This window comes from Polyodon spathula, chromosome 12 (genome assembly GCF_017654505.1).
Source record: "Polyodon spathula isolate WHYD16114869_AA chromosome 12, ASM1765450v1, whole genome shotgun sequence".
In the NCBI taxonomy this organism is placed as follows: domain Eukaryota; kingdom Metazoa; phylum Chordata; class Actinopteri; order Acipenseriformes; family Polyodontidae; genus Polyodon; species Polyodon spathula.
In genome coordinates this window covers 37876612-37890967 of record NC_054545.1, presented here as the reverse complement: position 1 = coordinate 37890967, position 14356 = coordinate 37876612, and the positions used below count along the sequence as shown (strand labels likewise).

The window sequence follows — 14356 nt, the reverse complement described above, 5'->3', positions numbered from 1 at the left end:
TGAAAAGTAGTAATTATATAAGGGAGGTAATAGAATATATAGAGAAATTGAAAATAAAATAAACAGAGAAACTAATGTGGTAAAGACAAGGTGGTGCTGGTGGTGAAAAGCCATCTGTGGAAGATCATTGATGTAGCGTTGCATTAACATCAACCTTTTCTTCTGGTAGAGTACAAATACCAGCGACAGGTCAAAACTACAAACAAGAGCCACACCAGCTACCAATCCAGTCATTAAAGGATTATGAAAACCACAGCCAAAAAACACCTAGGAGATGGAACAAATTGTGCGCCGACCCCTGGGAGCTCCTGTCCACGGTATTCTCTGGAATAACCTGGACTCGACCCTGCAACGTCCAGGCTATAGGGAGCATCTAGGAGGCTGTGCACTCCAAGCAGAGCGTCTTTATCGGATGCGTTGCTCAGGTGCCCCCCAGGTCTCCTTTGTTAAGCACCTTAGTGAGCACTAAGCACAGTGACAAGACAATCTTATCATTGTGACACACTCCAGCCACCCAGCCAGCCATGAGTTAGTGTGTAAACAGCTGATAAGAGCAGATAACATCCCCTTATTAGAGCACTTCTGTGACGGTCTTCTTTAAATTCTGTATAGCACACATTTGACATTTTAAAAATGGCTTTGGCAGCCGCATGTCCCTTTTTCATCAAGCAACCACCCCCAACCCTACCCCTTTTCTGATACAGCTATGTACTTACATATATCCTGCAAAAGGATTTGCACATTTCGTACATTGTAACTATGCATATAACATGGTAATTACATACAAGTACACATGCATTTACTAAGTAACTAGTGGAAATCACACACAATCCATACAGTCTGGATACCACTGTAATAGCAGTGACCAGTATTATCCTGTGAAAGCCCAGGCAGAACCACAAGCCAACAGCAAGTTCACTATCCAGTGAAAACCCAGGCAAAACCACAAGCCAACAGCAAGTTCACTATCCAGTGAAAACGCAATGGATTGTAAACAAAGGCATTGGTTCCCATGTGGCACACTGGTACTAATACGGTCCTGTTATAAATTTCCAGTGTCATTGTCCATTCCTGTTGGTACATGTCACAATTTTACAATATTACTGGCTCATTCTATTCTGCATATCACTGTGCTTCTGTTTTCAGCAGTTAGTACAGCAGAGGCAAGCTATATTTGCACATCTTTTTCCTTGCTCGTTAATACTACAGATTCTGATGCATTAATCACACCAAGCTTGTAACAGAAATGCCAGTAGGTCACCCCGCCTTGGGCGTCTATCTTAATACACATGGATTGTTCGTCTTCAGAACCATACACTCCCACTGCAGCAGTCAGCTGTCCCAGTGTAACACAGAGCTAGAAAGCAAGGTTCCATCACTGTAAAGCTGTGTGCATCATCTGGTAAAGCAGCTGCTTGGTACAACTTCTCAACAAGAACCACTTACAAGCTCGAGAGGCTCTTTCTTTCTGTGTTTTAATTACTGGTATATATTTTCAATTAGCCTAGTTTATCCTAAATCCTAGAGCTGATAGAAGACATGTAAATTCGACCTTTGTTATTGGCATGCTTGGATGTGTTATTGTTGATATAAATTAACTTAACCTACAAGTTGAACCTAGATTTTGGACCGTATCGAGCAATATGCATGCTGTGGCTGTGCTGGATACACTTCCACATACAGTTACAGTGCACTTGAGTTAAACTTTTTTTGTTGTTGTTGTTGCAATATTTAATGGCTGTACAGTAATCCATCGTGTATCTGCCCATCACATATCCGCCCTAACTGTTTATCCACCATGATCAACCTCTTCAGCAATGATAGTTTATTATTGAACAGAGAAGATGAGTTCAGAGATTGTAGATCCTACCAAAGTTTTCCTTCACTGTGTTGTATGTGCTCCGTGCCCTGCCATTGCTGGTAGTGTCACGTGAGCTGTTCAGTGTGTTGGTATGTAAATAAATCCTGTTCACCTGTGAGGGAGCGTATCAACTTCAGCCTCCATCTCGCTCTCCTGCCTGTCACTCAGCAGCGAATGCACGCACCCACAAGGCAGACGGCTGCTCTAACACAAGCATTAATACCCTTTATCTTTCTAAAGTGATTTAGGGGAGCTCTCTAATAAAAGCTGAATCTCAAAACAATAATTGTGTGAATAGAGTAATTGTTGCAGCTGTGTATAATGGGATTTAAAACAGGATTCATTCATCCTCCTTTTTACATATCCACCAGGACTCTGGTCCCAGCGCAGTCAGATACGTGACGGACTATTGTATTTACTACAACAAAATGAATACATAAATATTTGCTAATGATCTACTTCAAAGTGAGTCTGTGCTGTTCTGTAAGTCATTCTCAGCAGGCTGTGGTGCTTGTGTTTGATGGTATGTATGATGTCATTACTTTGATTAATATTTACATATGTACAATATTGGATGCGCATATATTCCATTACCCGACCATCTCAAACCACTGAGAACCACTTGATCTCTTTCTTGTGCAAATGCTACTATGAAACACATCCACTTTCCTGAATCTAAAACACAGTGTGCCTTTAATGATCCTCATTGATTTAGTACTGTGATGTGCCATTCTCCCTCATAGTTAAGGATTTCATTAACTCACAGTACACAACACTAGTCTAGCGCATTTCCTTCCTGTTACCGCTGCTGCATCGTTAAAACATTGTTACTCAAAAGAGCCAATAAGGGTAATGTTAACCGCATACAAACTGCACACTGGTACTGGGGTGGGACAGATTTCTGTTGAAAATTGCTAGTTTGGAATATAATATTACTCTGAGACCATTCATTTGTCATACTTTCCAAAATTAGTTTCATCGTCTACAATATGCAGAGATTGTGCACCGGAAATATCAATGAGGCAGACAGAGACAGAAAAAATATCATGACATGTTAAGCAGTAATGTAAAGGTCTCTTATAATGTCTTAGCTACCTGTTTCATAACACTACATTGGCATAGCCTGCTAGTGTGGTGCTGTTAATAATACCCTTTATAACACATGTATAGCAATATTATTAACTGTATATAAACCTGAATCAAAAGTGTTGTCAGCAACCACACAACTAAGTGGGAAATAATACATTGACTTCGATGTGTCCTGCTTTACACACGCAAGCACCCAGTGCCAGCATCCTGAGCACATCTATTCAACCCCTTTGAACATGGGAAAGCCTAGATGGGAGATTAGATAAAGTGGCTGCCTTACAGTGGTAATTAGCCCCAGAGATCACAATGTTAAACAATGATAATAACCCGATTTGGATCAATTACGAGCCCAGGGGAAAAAATGGACTGATGCAAATGGATGAATTGGCCCGCCTATTCACAAATCAATCACTGTCAAATGCAGTTAACTCAGGCCTCTTATTGGCTATTTGTTGTTGCCCATGTTAATGTTTCGCTAATTGGAAGTCTATAAACGCTGACAGTGATTGGTAGCCAAAGTGCACGAATGAGCAGTAATGACACTCTTCCTATATTTGGGTCAGCAGAGATGAAGAGAGGCTGCAGTGTACGTTTTTCATGCTAATTGAATAGGAAGAGGCACAGCTTTTACTAGAAGGCATTCATTAGCTGGACAAGAACTGGTACTTTTTCCATCTTTAAAGATTTCAATCGGATTTAAAGAGATGAATCAGCCATTAGCATTTCATTTCCATTCCATCTCAAAGTGCATATGAAATCTAAACAGCGTTGCATTACTAAGGAATATGAAACAGGCTGCTGCATGAAAAGACGCTTCAGACCGATGTACAGATATATAGGCCAGCAAACTGCAGCAGGACAGAGAGCTTGTTATCTGGGAACTGGACTGTAGACCTGTAACATGGTAAAAACACGTAGCCACATGTTACCACGTGAATAATACCACACACCTGAAGCATGGCATCCGGCTCTCTTCTGTGTTAATACAGTGGTTTAACCTTGTATAGCACTGGTGTTGTATTCAAATGATCTTGTGAAGGATGGAACACCACTCTTTACATATGGCTGGGGCTTGGTAGTTACTTAGTAAATACATGCAAGTACACAATTGTATTAGAAAAGGGTTAGGGTTAGGGTGAGGGTTAGGGCTATATCATGCAAAAGGATTTACACATTAAGAACATTGTAGCTAAGCATCACTATACTGATTCATTCGAGATGGCTTTGAAACTGCCACTGCATTAGCTGATCAGGAGTCTGCACAGACAGTATTTCTAAGCAATATCTTTAATAACTAAACCCGGGGCTTTAGACAATACAAATGCAAGACTTTTTGTTAGGACTGCAGGTCCAGCCAGCTTTAACATGTTCTGTTTAGGTCATTAACCACAAGCACCCGCATTATTCTCTGTGTTTCAATAAAGCAGGGGGGTTGGATGATTCATTTGGAAAATGCAGAATTTTATTAAATCAGACATGACATAAAGCAATGCATTAGATACATTTTGTGCATTTGATTTTTTAAAAGAAAGTCACAATAGCTTTGAGCAGTAGCAGCAGCTGTAGCAATGTTTCCTCTCTGGAATGGACAGGTTGGCATGCAATGTTTCAATACAGAAGACCAGCACTAATGTTTTATTCCCATCACAGGTGGCATTTTTTTCATTTCTATTAAATATAAAACATTCCCAAAGCCTCCACTCCGTACACCTGAGGGTTTGATGTAGGCTCTGGTCACATGAGAAATAAGCTTTGGTAACACTTTACATTAAGTGTCTCTAATTACTGTGTATTTACAAAGCAGTTACTTAGTAAATACATGTGTGCTTACACATAATTACAGTGTTATTATGTATGGTTACAAATCTTTTTGCGTGATATAACCCTAACTCTATCCCTAACTCTTTTCTGATGCAATTGTGTTCTTACATATATCGTGCAAAAAGATGTACACATTAGGTACTTTGTAACTGTGCATAATAGCATTATAATTTTGTGTAAGTACACATGTATTTACCACTTAACTACAGTGTAAATAAACAGTAAATAGAGACATGTCATAGAAGGTGTTAGCGAGTTATGCTTAGCATTCTGTGAAGCATTAGACCTTGTACTCAATCTGTGTACTGAAAGTAAGTTTGAGGAAACACAGACTCTATTGAAGGGAACAGGAAGAAAATGAAAACTAATGGAGGTGTAATCCCCAAGATGGTAACTCTCTTCAGTGAGAGAGCAACGCCACCATCAATTTGGGATTCCCACAAGTCAAATAGATCTTCATTGTGGATGAGTGTAAATAAATACTCTCTTCAGAAAATACAATACACACCATTTGTCTTGAGCTCTGAGTTGTAGACTGTGTGGCAAGTCTTGCATTTGCTTGGGGGAGTCTTCGGTATGAGGCCATCACATTGACGGACATCAAACAGGCCTGAGAGAACTTTACCAAGCTGGAATGCTTCTCTGATGAAGAGAGACCACTAAATACCGTTAAGAAAAAGAAAAAAAAACAAACAGAAAATGAAAGAAAAGCTCCATATTACATAATCTCCCTTGAAAAGCTTTTTTAAACTTCAAAAGGTCCATGGGAATGTACACCAATGGACTGAAATTACTCTGACACTGCATTCATGTCAAAGGATTGACAGTCAGAATCAATGAATCATTTTTAAAATGGGAATGTATAATATATCATAGATATATATATATATATATATATATATATATATATATATTACTAAATACATTCCCATTTTAAAAATGATTCATATATATATTCTCCTGGCGTTCTCTGCTGCAGAGTCTCAGCTGTATTGTAATGCAGAGTTGAGAGGAATTACCCGATGCAGCCTGGCAGTGGGAGGTCATGTCACACTGTATATGTATGTCCCAGGGGTCACAGAGCTTCATCTCCATGTGTTAATGATTTTATACACTGAGGTGGTAGCCCTGCTCATGACTGGAGCTCCCATTTCTCTGTATGAAGCAAAACTCTCCAGTAGTTTTTTATCCATTTAAACTTATTTGTTGCTACTGTTTTTTTTTTTTTTTTTTGTTTTTGGAAACTTTACATGAAGTGTCTCTAATTACTGTGTATTTACAGAGTAGCTACTTAGAAAATACATGTGGACTTACACACAATTACAATGTTATATTGCGCAAAGATATTTAGACATGAAGAACATTGTAACTGTCTTACATACACCTACAAATATGGTCTGATTCCATTCTTAATGAGCATGAGAATAATAACTTTGTCTCCCTCTTGTTTCAGGATGGTATGGGTCACCTGCGCATCACTGAAAAGGGGCTGAAACTAGAAGGGGATTCGGAATTCCTAAAACCTCTTTATGCCAAAGAAATCCAATCCAGACCAGTAAGTACAAAGCATGAGCCTGGCAGTAATAACAGCATCCATTTAGAGCCCATCTCACTGAGATTAAAACAATGAACGAGGCATACAACTGAAGAGAAGCCAGTGCTGTGTGATGTGTCACGAAGCCAGTGTCATTAGAGTTTCTGCCTGTTAAACACATACATATAAACAGTAAGGGGCTTGCTTGCCCTATGGGTAAGATTTAGACAGAGAGAATCACAGGGAGCCATGAAATCAACCAAACAAACATGCAACCCTAGCTGATTTACAATGTGCTGCATGAACCATTCTTAAAATGTGGTTTTAGCAGCCATTGCTAATAAGAAACATCACAGACTAGCATGCATATGTAATTTGCAGATATTACACCCCCTTTATAAAGGGGGTGTAATATCAATTGTAACTTATATATAAAATGTTATCTCTCACGCTTTCATCATAAAACAAAAGCTTCTCGCTATCTCTAATTAAGAAGGTAATTGGAGCATGAAGCATTACCAAGTAGGTAAAAGTGATTTGTAAGACAGGAAGATGCATTAGCCCTGATTTGCATTTGAGTTTCAACACATAAATTATGAAATGTATTCAGTATTTTGAAGGGTCAGCTTCGCTCTCATCTGTGGCGTACCCTGCGTTGTTTCCTGAAATTAAATTGTCTTTATAAACCTGATCATTTATCACAGATGACTGTGGGAGCCATCTGCTGCCTTGTAAATCCCAGTTGAACACTGCCTGGAAGTTGATAGAACACAGTGGCTAAGTGTATTTGAGCCTGTTCCATTGTTTTTTATTGAGTTTTAAAATGACATTCTTCTAAAGCTTTTGCTTTCCTTTTTTTAGTATAGTTGTTAGGTTTTGTAATCATGTTTGTGATGTGCTGGATACAGAGTCCTGGCACATGGTATCACAGCTTTTATACATTACAGCCATGCCCTAACAAGATGCTGACTGGCAGCCCATTACATTTGACTGGAAAAAAACAGGAATTCATACTGATAAGAGGATGGTAAACAGTCTTCAATGGAATTTCATTCCTAAATTAAAAGTGATGTATTTAAACAGGATCCAGCTTTTCTACTTTTGGTTTTATTTGACAAAGGTCTGCACACTCACCAGTCTGGAATTGAATACTAAAGAAAGAAGGATGGGTCTTTCATTTCAGCTTCATTCACTTCTATGTGTAGTGTTGTCTCTTAAATAGCAGACTGACATTATGTAAATGTTTGCTGCTTTATGAAAATTTAGCAATGAGGCTACCTGTGTATAAGCACAATTGATTGCCCCCTTTTTTTGGAAAGCAGTCCCATTTTTGGAATAAACTAAATTTGCACAGCCCTCAGTCCTTCTGTGGAGATCATTCGAGTTAACCATCTGCAGGCTGACCATGTGAAGAATTGCACAAAATGTATGTTCAGAATAACCACTTCAATCATCCTGGTGTTTTTATGTGTTGTTTTTGTATTTGAATTGGCTTCCAGTAGTTCAGCATGTCAAAACTCTTCGATTTAAAAAGTGATAAAAATCAATGTACCTTTCTTGAGCAGCTTGCCTTCAGGGTTTCAAAGCTACAGCATTTTTTTTTTTTAAATTATAATATATATATATTTTTATTTCATAGGGTAGCCCATTGTTCCTCCAGTCCTCTAAAAATGTAACTGTCAACATTCTCAACGGTAAAAACAACGTAGTAACTCGACTAGTGGCAGGTAAGAACATGTTGTACTTACTCTTGCTTTTGTGCCATTTTATGTATTTCTTTGTGTGTGTATGCGTGGGTGTGTGTGTGTGTGTGTGCGTGCGTGTGTGTGTGTGTGTGTGTGTGTGTGTGTGTGTGTGTGCGTTGTGTGTGTGTGTGTGTGTGTGTGTGTGTGTGTGTGTGTGCGTGTGTGTGTGTGTGTGCGTGCGTGTGTGTGCGTGCGTGTGTGTGTGTGTGTGTGTGTGTGTGTGTGTGTGTGTGTGTGTGTGTGTGTGTGTGTGTGTGTGTGTGTGTGTGTGTGTGTGTGTGTGTGTGTGTGTGTGCGTGTGTGTGTGTGTGGGTGGGTGGAAGCGGTCACTGAGGCTGATTTGAAATTGCACAAAGCTTTACAGATTTAACAGGGATACAACTTAAACCCTTAGTCCTTATTAGGACAAGTCTTCATGGTTTAAATGCAACATCGCCCTTCTCCATAAAGTGTCAGTGTCAGTTTGACTCATTCCCTACTGTGACCATCACAAGCCACATTTTTGAGGGTCCTTAATGAATCGCTGTACTTTCCATTTTACAAACAGAAAACGATAGTGAGAGAACATGAAATAAAACACAGAAACCTGAGCATTTTAATAATGAGCCTCTAAAACATCACAGGACTGTGAGGACAAATAAAAACAGACATGAACTCTTGTTATTATAAGAGGCTTCGAGGCGCCTTCTTTATCTCTATTTCATCTACTGTATATATCTTCCCAGTCTCTATTACATTAAGGGTGACAGCACTGCAGAATGAAATGCAGCTTTTTGCAGCCCAAGCCAAACATTTAGCAGATGCTTTGCCAGTGTGACAATGTAGTTATTCGTCTTGATTATTGGGTAAGAAGATTAAGTGGGTCAGTAAGGCGCTGATATGTGTTCTCCTGAACACAAGGCTAGAGATGCCAGAATCGATTTCTCTTGTGGTGTTCAACACCTTCTCTAAGAGAATGGCTTTTGCTCACATATAGTTTGCGGTTGCCAAATAACAGGGAACTGTTTTAAATCTGTGATTTGTGTTTTGTTCTGGGGTTTTTTGAGGTCCACCAGACAAATCAGGACATGAAATCCCCTTGACATTTACAGCTGTTTCTTTTGATGTTCACAGGATCCAATGGCATTGAAACTCACAGTAAATTGTTGGAGGTAAAGTCCAACACTGGAAAGCTTCTGTTTTCTGCTGATGAGCGGGAAGTTGTGGTTGGCGCTGACAGACTACGAGTATTAGGTGAGTCGACAAACATGCCCTTTGTATCGTAGAATGAAGTGGCTGATTAAAGATTATAAAACCTGTTTAACGCAAACACCCCCCCCTCCCTCCCTCTGCCCAGAATAAAAAAAACAAAGGCATTGAAGCATTCCTAGGCATTGCATAAAATCAGTCAAATAACATTTTTCCATTGTTCAATGTATGTTCAATGGGGTGACCTGTCCCTCTTATTCTAAACTAGGTGTCTGCTGTACAGTACCTGTACTACTTTCAGACGCTCTGATTACTTTGCATAAATTGATCCTCTATTTCTTGTGATTTTATAGGCACTATAACAGAGCTATTGCCCATTCAAAGAACAGCCTGACTGCATTCCTGAACTCAGTAATCCACTCTGTGATAGTTCTGTCCGGCACAATAAAATTAACTGCTTGTGGGAGGGATCCATTGTCCAATGCCTTGAGGCTGCAAGGCTTTTGTGTGATTTCAAATATATAATTGAAAAATCTCAGAAAAGCTGGCCTACAAAACTATGGTTTAAGGAAGTGAGTCACAAAACTTTGGCTTCCAGCGTTAGCAAGGATTCTGCTTTTATTCTTCTTCTAATCATGCAACAGTTTGAGCACTCTGAAAAGAAGCTTAATTGCCAACATTTTTACAGCTCCTTCGGTCTCTTAAACGGTGCTTCATTTTAGTGGACTGCTGCTGGCACTGCCACTGAAACTGATACATGTTAGAAATCCTAATTGGGGCCAAATTACCCAACAGCATGTGTTCAAGGCTGCAAAACATTGTAAGCCTAATTGAACATGGGGGAGGATTTTTTTGTTCAGTTTAAAACTTTTGTTCATCAAAAGCCTGATAAGCTGCTGGTAAGCATGTGTTTGTGATTAAAGTAGCAACACAAATATTGTGCATGATATATTCATGTTGGTTCACATCAATACACCAGCATTATATAAGGGGGTAATGGTCCTCTCTTTGTGCTGAACTGCAAATGAGGCACTCGATCTTCACATTGTGATTTCATTTCACATATCAGATGATCTGTCAACTTGAGAATGAGATCAGGCTATTCTCTCAAAGTCAATGTTTTAGTATCAATACAATCGTTAAAGCACAGTCCTCTTTGTGTAAATATGGGTTTGGATTGAATTGCAACATGTCAGGGCATCACTCGTATCATGTTGTCCATCAGGGGCGTGTTTTTTTTTTTTTTTTTTTTTGATTAATCACTAACTAGAAGTAATTAAGTCTGGTTTGGAATAAACACTTTTGTTTAGCCAAGACCATAAATGGCGGCATAAGAACCCAGTAGAGTTTACTGGAGTCAGGACTAACTCCAGGTTAATTCAATTAAGTAATTAATTTATGTTTAAAAGGGTGTGAGTGTGTGTGTGTGTGTGTGTTTCAGGGTGGATGATAGTAAGAGTTGGTTGGGAGAGTTGGAGAGTTGGAGAGTTGAAGAGCAAGAGAGCGGGAGAGCGGATTATTGTGGGTATTGTGAAACTGGACATTGAACTATTGGAAAAGGTATTTGGATTCCGATTTCAATTGCGACGTGGTTTTGGTGACGAGGTAACAGGCTTAGTCTGTCTTGTTATTAATTAGGAACAACATCTGTTTATGTAGGGCCCGAGATCAGGTTAGGTTTTGTTTTGTTTATTTTCTTTTGTTGTAAATAATAAACACACGCTATGGCATTTTCCTGGCATCCTGTGTCTCAAGTGTTTATTTGGAGAAGAAAAACACGTGACCAGAGGACAAGCCGTCACAATATATACATATATATATATATGATATTGTCTTTGAAATTAATAAAAACATAATACACAGAAAACAGAGAGACCACAATGATGCAGAGATCTGAAAATTCTGGGAAGATATTTTAGGTAGCAGAGCCGATTATGAGTAATCAGTCAATCAATCGATTAATCAATCTTTAATACAGCGCCTTTCGCAATAATTTTCTGCTAAGCGCTTTAATGGCACAAAACAATATATTGACGCCTTTAAAAAATAAAAAGCAGAGAATACAATAAAGCAGTCAAAACATAAGAAGAAGCAAAAATGAGAGCAGGAAAAGCACAATCATTTTATTTAATGAGATCAATTATAAAAATGTGTCTTTAGTGTGCTTTTAAAAGCTGCAGCAGGTGGTGCTTCCCTTCCAGAACTAGGTAGATCATTGCATAGTTTAGCAGCCTTGGGGCTGAAGCTCTACCACCTGTATTCTTCTAAAAATCAGAACTTCAAAAATTAAACACAACTTCAAAATGATGAAAAAGAGGCAAGAAAAACTCCTCCCATTGAAATACAGCATGAGGCAAGTGCAGTATTATCAAGCTTCTTGTTTTTAACAGTGGTATTCTAAAATAATTGTAATAATACTTCGACTAGCTTGTTAAAAAAAAGAAAATAAAAAAAAAAAACATGAACAGCCTTAACAAATTAATACAGTGCACTTTATGAAAAGCTAAGGGCTTTATTCAGTAAACAGAGTAATTCATTCTGTCCATTTAGCCTAATTATCAGCCATGCTTAATGTTTCAGGTACGTGACATTGCATCATTAAACACTAGTTAATTAAAGTCAATTGAGCCTCATTAAAATCAGTAGAAAGAGGCTTATCTGACTTTAAAGGACTTCTGATAATTATTCATTCAGTTGCAGTTGTAAATATATCTCCAAAAAGGCAGTAGGCTGTAATGAATTCTTTAAAATCCTGTAAGTACTTTTAATACTGCAGGTAACTTTCTCCTTAACAGAGAGAACAGATAGAAGAGATAGAACAGATAGAACAGAGAGAACAGAGAGAGCAGAGAACATATAGAACAGACATAACAGAGGGAAAGGAGAACAGATAGAACAGATAGAACAGAGAGAAGAGATAGAACAGAGAGACGAGATAGAACAGAAAACAGAAAACAAATAAAACAGAACAGATTGAACAAATAGAACAGATTGAACAAATAGAACAGATAGAACAGATTGAACAGAGAACAGATGGAACAGGGAACAATTAGAACAGATAGAACAGAGAACAGATAGAATAGAGATAACAGGGAACAGATAGAACAGATAGAACAGAGGGAACAGTGTTTAGTCACAAAACAAAATTAAAATGTGTGGCTTCTTAAAAATATAGCAGCAGTTTTGTTATCTGTTTTTTTTAATTATTTTAAATGGGAAGGACCATTATTTCATTTCTGAGTGTGTGAGGGGAGTAAAAGGGGAGTAAGTATTTCATAATGAATGGGGTGTTTCTGAGTGTGTGTGTGTGTGTGTGTGTGTGTGTGTGTGTGTGTGTGTGTGTGTGTGTGTGAGGAGATCAATAAACCATTCATTTTTAAATCATAACAATACATAGTCTTTAAACAAACACAAACCTTTACTTTTAAATCATAATACGCATTTATCAGCAGGGCTCTGCCCAGCCCCATATCTATACACAGGGCTCTGCCCAGCCCCATATCTATACACAGGGCTCTGTCCAGCCCCATATCTATACACAGGGCTCTGCCCAGCCCCATATCTATACACAGGGCTCTGCCCAGCCCCATATCTATACACAGGGCTCTGCCCAGCCCCATATCTATACACAGGGCTCTGCCCAGCCCCATATCTATACACAGGGCTCTGCCCAGCCACATATCTATACACAGGGCTCTGCCCAGCCACATATCTATACACAGGGCTCTGCCCAGCCCCATATCTATACACAGGGCTCTGCCCAGCCCCATATCTATACACAGGGCTCTGCCCAGCCACATATCTATACACAGGGCTCTGTCCAGCCACATATCTATACACAAGAAAAAGTACAATACACAAAAGAGAAAAAATGCATGTGTTGAAATGTTAGGAAAAAAGTGTTCAATGCATTAGCTATGTTTAATTACATTGTAATAACTAGCTAATTAACATTGATCCTTGGTCTTACACAGTAACTACTTTGTAATAAGATGATATTGCCTTGTGAATATCTTGTTACCTGGTGGAATTACATGGTACATATATTTTCCATTTAATACCACACTAACACACTATGTAAAAGCGGGAACTGCTTCAAGTTACACTGTTATTACTGTGTTATTACATGGTTATGTAAGCCCTGTAATCTGAAGTGAAACCTACATATTTACAGTGGTTACTATATTTGTTTTAAGCACTTGCATAGCGCAATCACAAATGCTGTCATATACAGTATATCTATATATATATATATATATATTAATATCTATATTATATACTATATATATATATATATATATATATATATATATATATATATATATATATATATATATTCAGCAATTCACAGCCAGAATTTGAAGACTGGAATTCTGCTTGGGTTAGGGGGTGCTCTATGAGGCATGAATATCTGTGTGCGTCACACTGATACATGTTCAGGAGTGCTGGCACATAACACATTTATTTGGTAGCAGATTTACAGTCTCTCAAGAAAGCAAAGACTTGATAAAACTGCAAGAGCTTGGTGCAATATCAGAGAAATGAAGTTTCTGTTTTATAGTCTTGCTGCAAGCTGGAAAGATGCCCTGCAGGAACATAGACAACTGTCTGTTGATACCGTCGAGAGATTATTCTATTTCTTTGTAACTTTGGCTTGGGCAATTTAGTTCCACTTTAAAAGTTTACTAACATACAAGCTCAAGCCTTCAATAACAAGCAGAGCAATTGGATTATTTCTATTAGCTTTTATCGCATAGTTTCCTTGCTCAAAACTTGCATGACTAAACACCATGATTGAGCTTTTTTTATCTGCATCAATAGGCATTTTTGTATTTATTAAAGAAAATATTTATACAGTAAGGTCCACTGAGATATCCTATCTCATTAACAGGGAGCCTGTGTCAGCGGCAGCTGCAGATTAGTTAAAAATGCACAGTCCTTGGCAGGCATACACAATCCCACAATTAAACAGAGATATGCATTATTCACAAATTGAGAAAATGTAGATTTACACTGTATCCAAACGTCATGCCACAGCACTAGGATTTACCTTATTCTGAATGTCTTGGCTGTATTATAGTGGCACATGATCAAGAAACTGTCTAGCTTAGTTTTCTG

At 38.4% G+C, this 14356-nt stretch overlaps 1 protein-coding gene across 4 annotated transcripts in view; it reads left to right on the top strand.

Annotated features, from left to right (window-relative positions):
- LOC121324680 (delta-sarcoglycan-like) overlaps positions 1-14356 on the top strand; it is a 112503-nt gene that overhangs the window by 76351 nt on the left and 21796 nt on the right. For all 4 annotated transcript variants that reach the window (XM_041266793.1, XM_041266794.1, XM_041266795.1 and 1 more), the window contains exons 3-5: positions 6225-6326; positions 7945-8032; positions 9164-9283. In XM_041266793.1, coding sequence (XP_041122727.1) covers positions 6225-6326; positions 7945-8032; positions 9164-9283 — 310 coding nt within the window. The remainder of the gene's footprint in view (positions 1-6224; positions 6327-7944; positions 8033-9163; positions 9284-14356) is intronic.